The 14479-nt window shown below is 48.2% G+C and overlaps 1 protein-coding gene across 2 annotated transcripts; it reads left to right on the top strand.

The window, feature by feature from the left end:
• Window positions 1-2097: 2097 nt before the first annotated feature.
• Window positions 2098-14013, top strand: LPAR4 (lysophosphatidic acid receptor 4). Of its 2 annotated transcripts, none has more exons than XM_071442212.1 (2): window positions 2098-2452; window positions 12338-14013. In XM_071442212.1, exon 2 carries the CDS (start codon window positions 12491-12493, stop codon window positions 13535-13537), a length of 1047 nt encoding a protein of 348 aa, XP_071298313.1. In that variant the 5' UTR covers window positions 2098-2452; window positions 12338-12490; the 3' UTR covers window positions 13538-14013. The 2 variants fall into 2 exon arrangements, with proteins under 2 accessions (XP_071298313.1, XP_071298314.1); XM_071442213.1 differs by lacking the exon at window positions 2098-2452 and adding an exon at window positions 2678-3418.
• The last annotated feature ends 466 nt before the right edge of the window (window positions 14014-14479 follow it).

Raw genomic sequence — 14479 nt, 5'->3', positions numbered from 1 at the left:
AGGCCCAAATGACAAACGAGTTCTGCTGGGGCAGGAAAGAACAGGAAGGGAAGGAGCAATAAAGGAACAAAGTTAATGCCTTGGTCATGTATATTCCAGTGACCTTCAAATGCCAGCTGGATTTGGGTTCTGCTCTTTGGCTCCTTGGAGGGCTCCTAAGTGCCCTGAGTAGGAAAATTGGCACAAGAAAGCCTCAATTGACTGAAAATACTCAGCAGGTTTGACAGCAGAAGAATTAAGTGTTAATCACCGGGAAATGCAATACACTCATTTTCCAGGCAAAATTATCCCATAAATTCAGGTGTTCCTGGCTGGCTGAAATCAATGGGAATTGCACATCCCAAAGCCACTCCAGCACTGACACAACCAGAGACAGCCCAGAAGTGTCATTTCCATGGGGTTTCTGTGCACAGGCAGCAAATTCTGCAAAGAGGGGGTGAAACTTCTGCTTCCAAACATTGTGCCTTCTCAGCAGCCACACTTTCCAATAAGATAACAGCCCAGTTTCCCTTGTTTTCCAAAATAACTCCAGATTATTGATGTCCTGCCAATGTTTTAGCAAGGAGAGTTCACTAAATCCCACCCTGTCCCAAGTCTAGGACGAACACCATGGGATCAGGGTGGGGACACCAAATGGGTTGTGCAGAGATGAAGAGCCCAGGAGTCTGTTCCTTGTTTTTCCATTTTAAAGCAAACACTCTTCTGTAACTGGAACCAAGAAGAGAGCAGCCTCCTCCTTTCTTCATGTTTGGCAAATAAACCTCTCTTAAGGGCACTGTGTTGGAAATGTTTGTACTTTATTTATTTAAATAAAAAATACACAGGGTGGGTTGATAGCATAACATTTGGCCTATTTAGGAGGAGAAGGATAAAGGCATCCATGGATTACTTTGAGTGCCTTGGAGGGTAGCAGGAATATATTGCTCTGGGGATGTTTTCTTTCTCATCAATACCAAAGAAAATTTATGTTCCATAGGGACAAAATTGGAGTTTTTGGGTTTTTATGTGATCTCTACAGGTTAGAGAACACCATTATGGCTCAACCTACAGACTGCACTTTTCCAGCTTCTAGTTCTGGCTGTAGCAGAAAAGATGCTCCTTATAAAAGAAAAAAAATCTAAACCAAGTGGTGACTGAATAACCTGCTCACTACATCTTCTGGATTTAATGGCAACCACGGATGGGTACAAAGCTGGAATCACCGCGGTGGTTTAGAAGGATGAACTCTACAAAGGGCATAAATCCCATTCCCAATCTCCTGTAACATTTTAAGGAGTTGTTCTCCCAGGCCTTGACGTTCCCGACAGCTGAAGACTTTTGTCAGGAGAGTTTAATTAAACCAATAACTCCGGAGAGAAAGCAAACATCCCAGCCAGGCACAGCTGCCTGGGTCCGTTCCAGCAGCAGCAAAGTTGGCACAATCACCACATTCTGCCTAAATTCTCGAAGAGGCACAGAAGTTTTGGGTTAAGATTTATGTTGCATTTAATCTTTAAGGGGCCATCACCCTCCTCTCTAATGGGTTTGCCCAGCCCGGGCAGTTTTGAAGCTCAGACTCAAGATGTTAATCTGAGAAAAGGTTTCAGTGAGCTCATCCTAATCTGTGTCAGAGCACCCAGCTCCCATATCCTTCTTTCCCTAAAAAAAGCTTTCGAATGCGGCGGTGTTGGTCAATGGGCTCCCACTGAGAGGTCTCATCCTCGCATGAGAATGGGTGTGAAAAGCAGCCCCATCTCCCCAGGGATCAGCATTTCCATGCAGCCGCCTGAAAATGCCCACAAGCCACGAAAATGGGTTTCTGTGCAAATTTACTGGTGATACTGGCTGGGTTTTCCATCCTGAGCCCTCTGCCAGCCCCACACTCGGGGACAGCGATGCCTTTGGCCACGCCGCCACCATTCCCCCACATTTTCTGCCTCTATTTTTACCGAACAAATAAAATGGACCTTTGCCCATCGGGAGCAGGAAACATCTGCACCGCCGCCGCTCTCGCTCCGAATCCACGCTCCTGTTTTTGTGCTTCGTTGCGCCGGGGGCTCGCAGAGGCTGGGGCTGAGCAGCCCGGAGCTGCTGGGCTGTTACATGAGATATTCAGGAAGTTATTTGCATGCAGGGATAAAAGCCCGTGCCAGCAGCCGGGCGCGCTGCAGAGGCGACTCAGCCACGGTGGCCACCGGCCCAAGGAATTACATCCCTCGCAGCTTCACAATGAGTTGTTTACTGGCCTTGGCTGCCTGTGGGGAGAGCCAAGGAGAGCGGAGGAAGAGGAGAGACAAACACAATGCGAGCGAGACGCGTTAGGGGGGAGGCTGGGCTTTAGCAGCAGCCCCGGCGTTTCAGCCCGATGGAAGCAGAGAGGGCTGAAAAGGGAATAAAATGAACCATCCGCCGCCTTGCTGCTGCTGCTGCTGCCAGAAGAGCCTCGTCCCTACCTGAAGGGCTGATATCGAAGGTAAGGGGGGGGGGAAAGAAGCAGTTTTTAGGCAGAGGGCAGATTCACCGCGGGGCAGCTCCCAGGCAGATGCAGCCACGCTTCTCTGAGTAATTGTAATTATGGCCCTGGAGAAGGAAAGCTGACCGGCTTTCCAGCAGGAATCCAGCGATTCAGGGCAAGAGCTCAGACTGTTCCAGTCAGCTCCTCTGAGAAGATTTAAAACAAAACAACAACCCCCAGCCTAACAAACAGCGCCTTTCTAAATCTGCCCAGGGAAATATTTGCTATTTTATTTCCACGGCCAACTTTGCTCTACAGCTTCCTAATCTTACCCAGTGTTCTCCTGATTCGCAGCTCCCCCCTCTGCTCCTCACTTTTTCTTTTTTTTTTTTTTAATTTTTTAATTGGAAGGCGAAACAATTACGACCGCGGGAAGGAAAATCCGAGCTTTGAGGAGCTTTTCCCTGCTCGTTCCCATCGGGCACGCTCTCCCAGGCTGGGTCCCCCGGCTAATTGCTCAGGAAATCCGCGCTGCTCATTGTCGGGCTGTCCTTAAGCTGCTAATTCCGAGCTGGGAGAGGCTCTGGACGGGAATCCATGGATAGAGCCCCGCGAGAGGGACCCAGCGGAGACCCGGGGCGGGGCGGGCTGCGGCGCTAATAACACACCCCTGCCCAATGGAAAGCGTTTCCTATGGAGACCCCCAGGAGTTCCCCCTGCCCACAGCCCCTGCCCAGACATTGGGCCCATTCTTGCGTCCCGTTTTCCCAAGACGCGATGGCAGCAGCGCTCGGCAGCCCCGATCCCGCTCGGAACAAAGGCCGGGCAGCTGCCGCCCAGCGCGGAGTTTGAGGATGAGCGGCTGAACTTGGACAAAGTGGGATTCCCGCGTGGGAATTACGCGGTTCGTGTCCCGGGGACACAAAGGACAGTCAGGGAGGGATCCCCTGGAAACCCCGAGCCGTGGGAATGGTGGCGGTCCCGGTAAGTTCCCCCCTTCCCGAGGCAGGAAAAGCGGCCGGATTTCATGGCAGCTCCGGGCGGGGGTTCTGGAGGCTGGGATGGATGTGGGGGATGAATCCCGCCGGCTTTCACTGGAGGTCCGCGGTGTTTTCCCCTTCCTCCTGCTCCAGCCCTGCCGTGGCTGAGGCTGCTTAAAGGCAGAAAGATGAGCTCCAAGTTTTGGGAAAGTAATTCCTGTGCGGGCTGCTCCTCCAGATTGCATGGAAATGGTTCTGACTCCCAGCGCAATTCTCCATTGCCATCGAGATTCTCGTTGTGGCACTGCAGGTGACAAGTTTAGGAGTTTTCTGACCTGTTGTTTGTTGTGTGTTTGTGAAAAGGATCCCTTGGTTACAGCTTCCTTTTGTACTTGAAGTAGGTGTCTTAAAGACACTTTAGGTTTATATTGGGTTGGATAGAAGTGTGGCATTCACCTTCGTTTAATGGAGGGCTGGTTCTCACAAACTATACAAAAAAATTGGGAATTAAGTTATAAATATTATACTGAAAACTTTAAAAATTTGATTTATCGCTTTGGCTTCCATTCATGGCTAAAATCTATTCCTTTAAAGCTGCAAAATTCAATGAGAAAAATTCAAAGACAGCTCTAGAAAAACCGGGTGTCTGAAGTAAAATTAACAATGAACAACATCATTTAAAGATCTGGCTGTTTGGAGAAGAGAGGATTTAACACAGTATAAGCACATGGCAGAAAAATTTGCAGGAAAAGTTTGGAGGTTTTAATGACATTCCCAAATCATTGTTTGAGAGGAGACAATTGTGTGTGGTTTTTGTATTGCTGCCCTATAGGAACAGAACAGTCAAATCCAGAGGATGGGAAGTGCAAAGTTCACAGCTCGGTGATAAGGACATTCCCCCCTTGTAGTACTTTTCCATCTTCTTGCCCTTAGGAGCATTCCCTAAAAACAAAACAGGCAGGAAACCCTGGTACTTTGGGGGGTTCAAAGCCTCTGCATTTTAAAAGAAAGTCCTGAAACACAGAGGAGGCAGGAAGGGGGTGGGAGAGGAGACTGAACAAACATTTCCCTGGAATCCTTTGAGGCTAAAAATGAGAATCCTCTTCAACTGATAAAAATCGATGTCTTCCAAATTCCAGGGTCAAGAGCTCAGCTCCACGTAGACAAACACAAGAAATGCCCCAGTTCTGCCCTCACCTTCATTTAGAGCATTGCAACGAGGCCCAAAACTGCAAAGCTGCACCTGGGGTTGCTGAGGAGGAGGGATGGAAACGCTCCCTGGGCAGGGAGAGGATGCTCTCCCAGCTGGAAGATGGATCAGTCCTCCAGCAGTGACCTCATGGCTGGGGCACAGGAGCAGGAATTAAAGCAGTTTTATCCAGAGCTTGGGCCAGATCCTGGGCACAGGGTGCACTGTTGGAGGGGACATTTGGGATTCTGTCACTGTGGCACTCGGAGCCATCTGGGTGGACGATCCATCCGTGCCACTGCCCCTCGCCCTGTTACAGCATATTTGGGATTTTGATTTTTCCTGATATCTGGGTGTTACTGGTCAGGGCTGTGTGGCTGGAGTGGTGCTCCAGGATCCCAAAGGAGCCGGCAGGGCAGGGTGGGGATGGCTCCTGGAGCACTCAGCCACCCTCAGCAGGTCTTTCCAGGTCAAGCGTGCGTGCAGAGCCTCACTCTGCTCCTCCACACGTTGCTCCTCCTCCCTAAATAAGGATCCGATTTAGTCCCGGGGAAGGGGAGCCACCACTTTCCACAGAAGGGAAATTCTCTCCCTGAAAAGAGGAGCTCTTTATTCCCAGAGCAGACAGTGGCTCTGCAAGGCTTCCTCCTGCACCAGCTCCCAGTTCAGCCCCATAAAAGGGGTAAAGATCCACCCTGCTCCAGAGCCAGACCAGCCTGAGCTGACCCTGGCTGCAGGAAAATTTGCTGGATTATTTGTGATGTGTTTGGTTGGTAGGAAGAGGAAGATCTCTTTATCTTGGCAAGTGAAATTAAGGGACATTCATCAGCCCCTGAGCCCCGAGACAAAGGTGTGTTCTGGCAGCAGAGCAGATCCTTTCTCTGGGCAAAACATGAGCTCATCAGGCTGTGAGACCCTGTGATGCTGTAAATACACAGCCACAACAGACCTCTTCTTTTCCTCTCATAATATTCTCATTTTCCTTTCTTGAACCTGCAGACAACTCATTCTCTTCCTCCCCAGCATGTTTTATAGATGGATATAACCATATTTAGCAGGAAAAGCAGCGTCCAGCCCTTGCACAATGCCAGAATGTCATTGCCTTGCCCTCATCTTATAATTAGAAATCTGATTTCTAAGAAGCTTCACTGCAGAAGCTTTGCTGGCTAGCTGAGATTGGATATTTCTGCATTGTGGAATAATTTCTTAGTTATTTTACCATTTTACAGGAAAAGCCAGGTTGGACAAGGCTTGGAGGTAGAAGGTGTCTCTGCCCATGGCAGGGATTGAACAGGATGGGCCTTTAGTTCCCTTCCGACCCAAACCATCCTGGGATTCTACAATCCTCAAAAATTTCCCCTTTTCCCCTCAGGATAAAGCCATTAAAGAGAAAAAAGCCCTGTTAGATCAAGCCCCTGCAGTAAATAAATGCAGGGCACAGATCCCTCAAGGTCCCAAGCACAGTTTTTGTCCAGCCCCATGGATGGACTGGCCCAGCACCCAAAGGAATCCAGACAGCCTCTCCAGCCAGGCCATCCTGCCAAGGTGAAATTGGTGTTTGTGCTGCTGTGCTGGAACCTTCCTGGTGCAAGGCAACGCAAGAAAATCCATAATTTCTGATAATGGAAGTTCAGCTTTCCCATTTCAGCAAAGGGAGCGCAGAGGATCCAGCCCAACGGGATGAGGAGATGAGGATGGGGTGGCAGGAGGGCTCCACGTGGCTCAGAGGAGCTGAGGAAAGGCAACAAGGAGCCAAAAAGCCAAGGAATGGCCGAGGAACCACTGGAAATTGTGTCAGGGGAAGCAAAGAAAGGCAGCTTGTTGGGCAGGCTGCTGACTGGGAACCTTTTGGAGCTGTGAGCAAATAAACCCAGGCCTGTTGTTGGAGTCCCCAGTGGCTCAGGGAAACAGGAGTCTCTTATTTTTTTATGTTGGGTTTTTTTTTTTTTTTCTTAGCCACACTTTGTAATGAACCAGAGCGACATCAAGGACACGGCAACCTCCACCACAAACATTATTCCTGGGTGAAAACAACCTGGTCAGACAGGGTAACTTTGCTTTTCAGCACTTCATCAGCTTTTCTTTGCATCTAAATCTTCTCTATTGAATCCAGCACTGCCATTATCCAGCAATCCCTGGGGCTCCAAACAAGCAGCATTCCCTCACTCCTCCAGCACCAAAGGCCGGGCAAAAAGCCGCTCTTACAAGTGTTAAATAATGCAAACTTCGCCGAGAAGTTTGGGGTGAATCCCATCGTTTCCTGGCGGCGGCCCAGCCCCTCTGGAGGCTGCTGGGGATGGGGAGAGGCAGAGCACGCCAAGGGTTAAAGGGTGATGTAAATGCAGAGAGACATTCCCAGTGCAAACAAAAGGAGAGTCATGCCCTGAGGATCAGTGGCTGAATATGGGCTAAGGCAGTTCGCGAATCTCTTCTGAAGGAAACATTTTAATTAGCTCAATCCAAAACAGATACAGCCCAGAGAAGGCACCACGAGCAGGAAATGCTTTGTAAGTCTCAGAGGACAGTGAGGAGACAACGGCGGGGCTCAGCAATTAAAAACAAAAAAAAAAAAAAAAAAGGAAGAAAAAAGGAGAGCGCCTTTAGGGTTCGGGCTGAGAGGCTCAGGTTTCGTTCCCTGCTCCATCCTGGAGAAGAATTGAATCGGGGTCCTGCTGCATTGGTGCACAGCAGAGAGGAGATGCTGAGCTTGGAGGGCGTGTGAAGGTCCCCAGGAGCCAAGGCCAGCCCAGACCAGGGGACAGCAGCGGCTCCCACCCCATCCCTGCGCTCACTCCCGGCCCAGTGAGAGGCGATGCCTCCCCAAGCCCCCCATGTTTCGGGTTTTTCTCTGAAAAAGCATCTGCTGAAACCTGGCTGCAGCGAGCCCCTCCCAGCGCCAGTTCCCCAGAGGTACAGGAGGCGATGTCGCACCCGCACCAAGGGCTGGGGCCTGCCAGGTCCGGGGACACTGAGCACAATGAGTGTCAAAGCCATGAATAAGAGCCTTCCTGCCCTGTTTTTTAGGCTGATCACCCGCAAACGTCCCCATTCCCCGGCATACCGGCCGGGCATTCACTCCGATAAACCGGGCAAGAATGGCCCTTTGAAGCTCCACAAACCTCCGTGGACTTCAAAGTCCCACTTGTGTCTGCTCTTTCCCCACTGTTCTCCAATACATCACTTAGGATTAGGAAATGAAAGAGATTAAAGCGTTTCTCCTTCCCAGCGCTCGGGATCGTCAATGGAGCTTTGTTTACAGGCAGCTGCTCCGCTTCCCACCCTCTAATCCCGGCCTTCCCCTGCTCCCGCCACACCGGGGAAGAGAACTGGGAATCTGCCAGGATGGAGCGCTCACAGACACTCAGCGAGCTGAGCCCAACCCCAAAACTGGTGTCCCAAGCTATTTCCCATCCCTGCACCTTCCTCTGGAGGAGCCAGATCCAGCATCACCTGCTCCAGCCGGTCCAGCTTTCCATAAACCCACACTGCTGGGAAAACAGGGGCAGCGTCGCTGTGCAGCACCAGCTCCTGCCCTGGCAGCCTCCAACAGGGAAACATCAGCCACCAGATTGCCCCAGACTGGAGGTTTGTCCTTAAAGCTGCTGCCAGTTCACATTCTCAGAGCTCTCCCTGAACAAAACCAACTTTTACTGACAAAAGAAAATAGAAGTAAGTGGAAATTCCATTGCAGGAACTGAGATGTTCAGTTTTTCAGATAGAAGAAGGTTTTGGCTTTTTAAGAATATACAATAGTTTTGATTTTATCTATTCGAAAATTGCAGTTTAATCTTATTTTATCTATAGTCACCAGTCTTAAAGAACCCTACAGACTTACACAGAATTATCATCTGCAAAAATCTGCCCAAACCCCAAACATCTCCCCACAAAAAGCCCCCTTATTTGTACCTTCTGCCTAATTAAAGTGGAGCAAAGGAAGGAAATAAACGCCAAGAGGCTGCAGAGCTGAGTTTGTTGTAAAGCTGTAACCCTGGGCTCCATGGTGGGAGTAAGTTACACATCCCACAGGCCTTGTAGCAATGGGGTGAGGAGCAGGGAGATGCAAACCCTGGAGTGAATGGAATTCTTGTCAGGAGAAGGCAGAAATAAAGCTCTTGCCGTGCCCCAGGAAAATCCCTATTTATTTCCATGCCAGGAGCTGAGACCCTATCAAAGCACAAGGAGTGGTGCCATCACCTGGGAGAAAACCCACAGAAACCTCCCCAAACCCCACTGTCCTGCAGGTTTTGGCTTCTCAACCTATAAACCTTTGTTTCTCAAGATTTAAGAGATAACCTGAGTACACAGCATGATAATCCAGCAAAGATCCTTCAGCTCTGGGAGCTTTTCCCATCAGGGCTGTGCCAGACCTCCCAAAGCCAGAGCTCAAATGAACACTCAGGGTGTCCTTCACATCCAGACTGATAAAGTTCCACTCATCTGACATCCCACATGACTAAAAGAAAATGTGATGGTGCCAAAAATGCCAGCCCCAAACTTCATGCTGGTGTTTTCCTGACCTCAGCTTGCTGCACATGTGGAGAACGGGATCAGTGTGGAGCAGGAACAATGGGACAATGGAATGACAGGGCTGGTTGTAAATTTGTTTTTTTCCCTGCAGTAATTCCTGTTCTAACAAACAGCTCCTCTGGATGGAGCTGCAGTCTGGCAGTTTGGAGGTGTCTTGGGGTGCTGGGAGGAGGAAATACAGGAATTGTAAACAGGATACTCAGGCACCATAGGAAGTAACACCAAGTTTTCCTCTCTTTTCAGTCCATGGAGGATGGGATATTTCTGCTATAAAAGAGCAAAGCCTGGAGCTTCTCTGCTGAACCTCACTCTGAATTACAGGGTTTTGTGAGGGATGGCTGCTGGAGGTTTGTTGGTACCATCCCTGCTAGGAGAGAATATTCTGAATTTTATCACACTAAACAGTGGGTTTATTCCATTACATTCATTCCCTCCTGGACTGGCCCCCATTTGAAATATAGGATTTAAAGCTTTGCCCTGCCTGAAATATAAAAAACCTACTTTGTCATCCTGTATTTACTCAGTTTTTAAAAAATATATTGCTTTTTTCCCAGCAAGGCAACAGCAGTGGTGACCGTGGTGTCCATGAAGAGCATCCCACTGCTTTAATCCATAGTGGAAAGGAAGGAAAGAGAATTTTACACTGGGAAAACTCAATCTGTGGACTCATCCTACAGAATTTAAAGCACATGGCTGGGTTTCAAAGCCACTTGTCAGCTTGTTTAAACACCTCAGGGTTCCATAGGTAAACAAGGCAGGCTGTATTTTAAAGCCCATAAGTTAACTAGACAATTGCTGGCAGGCAATTCCCAGAGATTAGACACTGGAAAAAAAATGGGATGTGACCTTGGGGCTGTCTGGAGCAGAGCAGGGAGAAAAGAGTCAGGTGATGGAGCATCTTTTTTCTTGTGTGAGGAGTATCTGGGTCAGGCTGCTGGTAGCACTTGGTCAGCAGCAAAGGTGAGAGTTCCAAAGGCACCTTTGAAACCTGGGTCTCGAGGACCTGCCCAAATCCAGGTTGGGAAGTGGGGTTTCCACTGGGCTCCCAGGCTGTGTGAGGTTCCCAAGGACGCCCAATCCCTCTGAGGGGACCCTGGGCCAGGAGAGTGTGGAACACCTGGGGTTCACACATCCAGGGAGTCACATTCCAGCATAAACACAAACTGCTGATGGAGATAACAGGAATGTCTGCACTGGGAGGCAGCTCCAAGACAAGGATTTAATGCTTTAGGCTGAAGGTTAAGCCAAGGCTCAGCTATTCCTGTTGGATCTCATGTGAGCTTTCTAATCCAACTTAGCTTGTGTTTAAAAGCATTTGAACTTTCAGGGAAGACCTTTCCTTTTTTCCTTTTACCACAGATCCAAAGAAAGTGAGTTCAATTTCACATTTAAGATTCTACTCCTGTCCTTCCCATAAATTTAAATATTTTATATCAGTTTTTTAGCTTGTTTTCCAATAAGTTCATTTAACCATGAATTTAGTAGGAAAAACATTTCCACAGGAGAGACCTCCAAGTTCCAATTCATCTTTTTGGATGTCCAAAGGATGAAGTCATTTGGGAAGGCAGATCTGGGCATCCTCCTTTCTTGCTACTTTGCCAGGTGCAAAGGTGAGGTGCTGCCTGCTCCCGGGGTCCCAGCACCAGATTTTGGGAAGCCTGTGGTTCTCCAGGCATTCCCAGGTGAGGAACTTGCCCTTTCCCCCCAGCAAAGCCGTGGCTATCCCAGCTTTCCCAACACTTGCCATTTTACCAGCAAGGCTGACAGCTCGCATGCAAGAGCTCCCAGGAGGAAAATGCATGAAAAACATCTGATTTTGATCATTGGCATCCCAAATTGTCTCCAAATCATGATTTGTTTTCCATTTTATTTGTTTATATGTTGCCATTGCAACCTTCAACACAACTCACTGACAGGTTTGGAGCTGAAACTCCTCTGTCAGGGGCTCACTCTGGAAAGGATCCCACTCTTCGCAAGGGTTTCGCCTCCAAATTACTCCCGGTTGTAGCTCCTAAATTTCTTAGATTACAAGGAGATTCCAAACTAGTTCTTATTTGGTTGGCTGGAGTTTGTAAGGAAAAGGTCTTTCCCTTCGTGACCCAGCTTTGCTCCACATTTCCATGAAGTGTTGAGCTCATGATCCAACTCACAACACCCCTTGCTCCAGAATGACTTTTCTTGAGGAGGCTTTCCAAGGGATTATTCTCACGGGCATTAAAAAGACTTAAAATAGCTAGGAGAGATGATCCAGGGAGTTCAGGAAGCACCTATGTCCAAGTAAAAACATGCTCACTTCATGTGTCTCCAAAGCTTGTTGAGTTGGGACAAAGTCTTACAAGAATGTAGTCCTTGAGATTTCCCAAATTTCACATTCCAAACCTCGACAAAGAGTAGGAATGAAAAGCAGCTGTTGGTACAGCTTAGAGAAATCTTTCTTGGGAAAGTTTTACACTTGCAAAAAAATTCCTTTTAGAAGTAATACCATATTTGCAGACATTTTTAAGCAAGGAAAAAAAGGGAAACATGGATTTGGGAAGTGTTTTTGGTAAATATTTCTGAGCTACAACAGTTTTCCACTTTGGAAAACATGTGTAAGGATGCTCCTATTTTCAATTAGAAAAAAAGGCCAAGCAGCTCTTCTTTATCATAGATTTTGGTGGGATTTTTTAATACTTTTGCATCAAAAAAGGTTGAAAATCCATAGAACTCACCTTTGTGCACAGTTTAAATCAAACACTACAACTTTCAGCTTTTTTCCTCCTGTTACAGTTTTAGGGCAAAGTTTCAGATGTTTTATTCTGTTCAATTTCTTTTCAAACATATTGGGCCAATTCCATCTCAGATTTTAAAGAAAAACCTTTCCAAGGGGAATGTTGGAATTATCATAGAACAGTTTGGGTTGGAAAGGACCCTAAAGCCTCTCTTGTTCCAACCCCTGCCATGGACAGGGACACCTTCCATTGACCTGGTTGCTCAGAACAATCACTCTCCTTCAAACAGGAGTATGAGGGAGGTATGAAAGAAAAGGAAAGGCCAAATTCAGTAAATTCCATCTCCAACTGTGAAAAACCCCAATAATAGTGGAATTTATAAAGACTTCTTTGAAAACTAATTCCTGTTGTTGTTTGCACATCCATTAATTTGGGAATTTCTCTTGCACAGCCACTTTGGCTCAAGACTGATGGCAGTTCTCTCTCTCTCCTTTAGGATGAAAGGATCCACGAGGGAGATGCAGTAGGAAGGAGTCCAGCCACCTCCCTGGAATGTGTTCCTTCGGGAAGGGACGAGCTCCCTGCCTTATTTTATGGATGTCACTGAAGTAGACTTTGAAGGCCTTTGGAAGCCCATCCCAGACTTGGCATGGGAAACCACAGCAACAACCATACCTGCCTGACAGATGATTCCTTCAAGTACAACCTGTACGGAGCCGTGTACAGCGTGGTCTTCATCCTTGGCTTGATCACAAACTGCGCCTCCCTCTTCGTCTTCCTCTTCCGGATGAAGATGCGGAGCGAGACGGCCATTTTCATGACCAACCTGGCGGTTTCAGACTTGCTTTTTGTCTTCACTTTGCCCTTTAAGATTTTCTACAACTTCAACAGGCACTGGCCCTTCGGGGACAGCCTGTGCAAGATCTCGGGCACAGCGTTCCTCACCAACATCTACGGGAGCATGCTGTTCCTGACCTGCATCAGCGTGGATCGCTTCCTGGCCATCGTGTATCCCTTCCGCTCCCGCACCATCCGCACCCGCAGGAATTCCGCCATCGTCTGCGCCGGCGTTTGGATCCTGGTGCTCAGCGGCGGAATCTCGGCCTCGCTCTTCTCCACCACCAACGTGTCCAACACCAGCACCACCTGTTTCGAAGGGTTCTCCAAAAGGATCTGGAAAACCTACCTGTCCAAGATCACCATATTTATTGAGGTGGTGGGATTCATCATCCCTCTGCTGCTCAACCTCACGTGCTCCTCGCTGGTTCTCCGGACTTTACGGAAGCCGGCCACCCTGTCCCAGATTGGGACGAATAAGGAGAAGGTGCTGAAGATGATCATCGTGCACGTGGCCATTTTTGTCGTGTGCTTCGTCCCCTACAACTCCATCCTGTTCCTGTACGCGCTCGTGCGCTCCCAGGCCATCGCCAACTGCTCCCTGGAGAGGTTTGCCAGGACCATGTATCCCATCACGTTGTGCATTGCCACCCTCAACTGCTGCTTCGACCCCTTCATCTACTACTTCACTTCTGAGTCCTTCCAGAAGTCCTTCAACATTAAAACCCAGATCAAAATGGATTCTCTCTTCAAGACAGAGATGCCGCTCACAAAGACGGCGCTGCCGGCGCCGCAGGATGAGATCAGTGACCAGGCCATCACCAACGGAGGAGATCCCACATCTGAATCCCATTTCTAGGGAGATGTTTACACAGGGAGTTACCCCCCATTAACTCCTGATTAACACCACGTGGCAAAGAGCAGCTCCAGAAAACGGGGGCTCACACGTGGGGTTAATGAAGAAAAGCTGCTGGGGGACGACAGATCCTCGCACTGGGATGGTCCCATCACGTTCCACAGGTGAACACAAAGTGTGAAAATCCCAATGGATCTCCCTTTGGAGATTATGGATAGGCTACAACACATGCATCAACTTGGGAGGGAACAGAACAGCTTCTTTAACCAGAAGATGCCAACATTTGGCATTTTTCCCCCTCAGCAGTTGGCATGGGACCAGTTGGGAAATAGAAAATTTCATTTTTTTAGAGATTCCTGCCAATATTTCTGCCTTCTGCAGGTGCATCCTCATTCTCATATGTTAACTCAGTAACTTCCCACAATATGTATGTTTGCTTACAAAGGCATAATAAAAGCTTGTGGCTTTTCCTTACTCCACTGCCAGAGTGCAGAGCCTGGTTTTCCTAGAGACTGGAATTTATAGAGAGGTTTGAAATGTAAATAATTGTTTAGCAATTAGGCAAAAAGTTGCTTGGTGACAGAAAAGATAATAAGAAAAAAAAAGATAATTATTACTACAGTTTTGAAAGATGAAGTTTCATTTTTATCAGATTAAGCTGTCATTTAATTTATTTGATTATTTTTAATGCCACCTCTAGGAAGGAGTAAAGAGCTCATTAATGATCTGTTGCACCTGGGCTTTTATATCCCAGGGGATTTTATGACTATTTCTGGGAAGGGCTGGACTGGAAAGCCAGCTGTAGAAGGGCCTGAAACCTCAGAGTTCTTCCAAGGGCAAAGCTCCCATATAGAAGCTGAGGCAGCTGAAGGCCCAGGAGTGCTGATCCCACTGAAATATGGACAAGTGGTGTCACAGCACCCAATTAAGGGAGGATCTGTGATT

The sequence above is a fragment of the Agelaius tricolor genome, unplaced genomic scaffold (genome assembly GCF_023055355.1).
Source record: "Agelaius tricolor isolate 1412-34295 unplaced genomic scaffold, bAgeTri1.0.p SCAF_17, whole genome shotgun sequence".
NCBI classification, from domain to species: Eukaryota; Metazoa; Chordata; class Aves; order Passeriformes; family Icteridae; genus Agelaius; species Agelaius tricolor.
The sequence above is the reverse complement of the archived record's forward strand: the minus strand, read 5'-3'. Positions and strand labels throughout refer to the sequence as shown.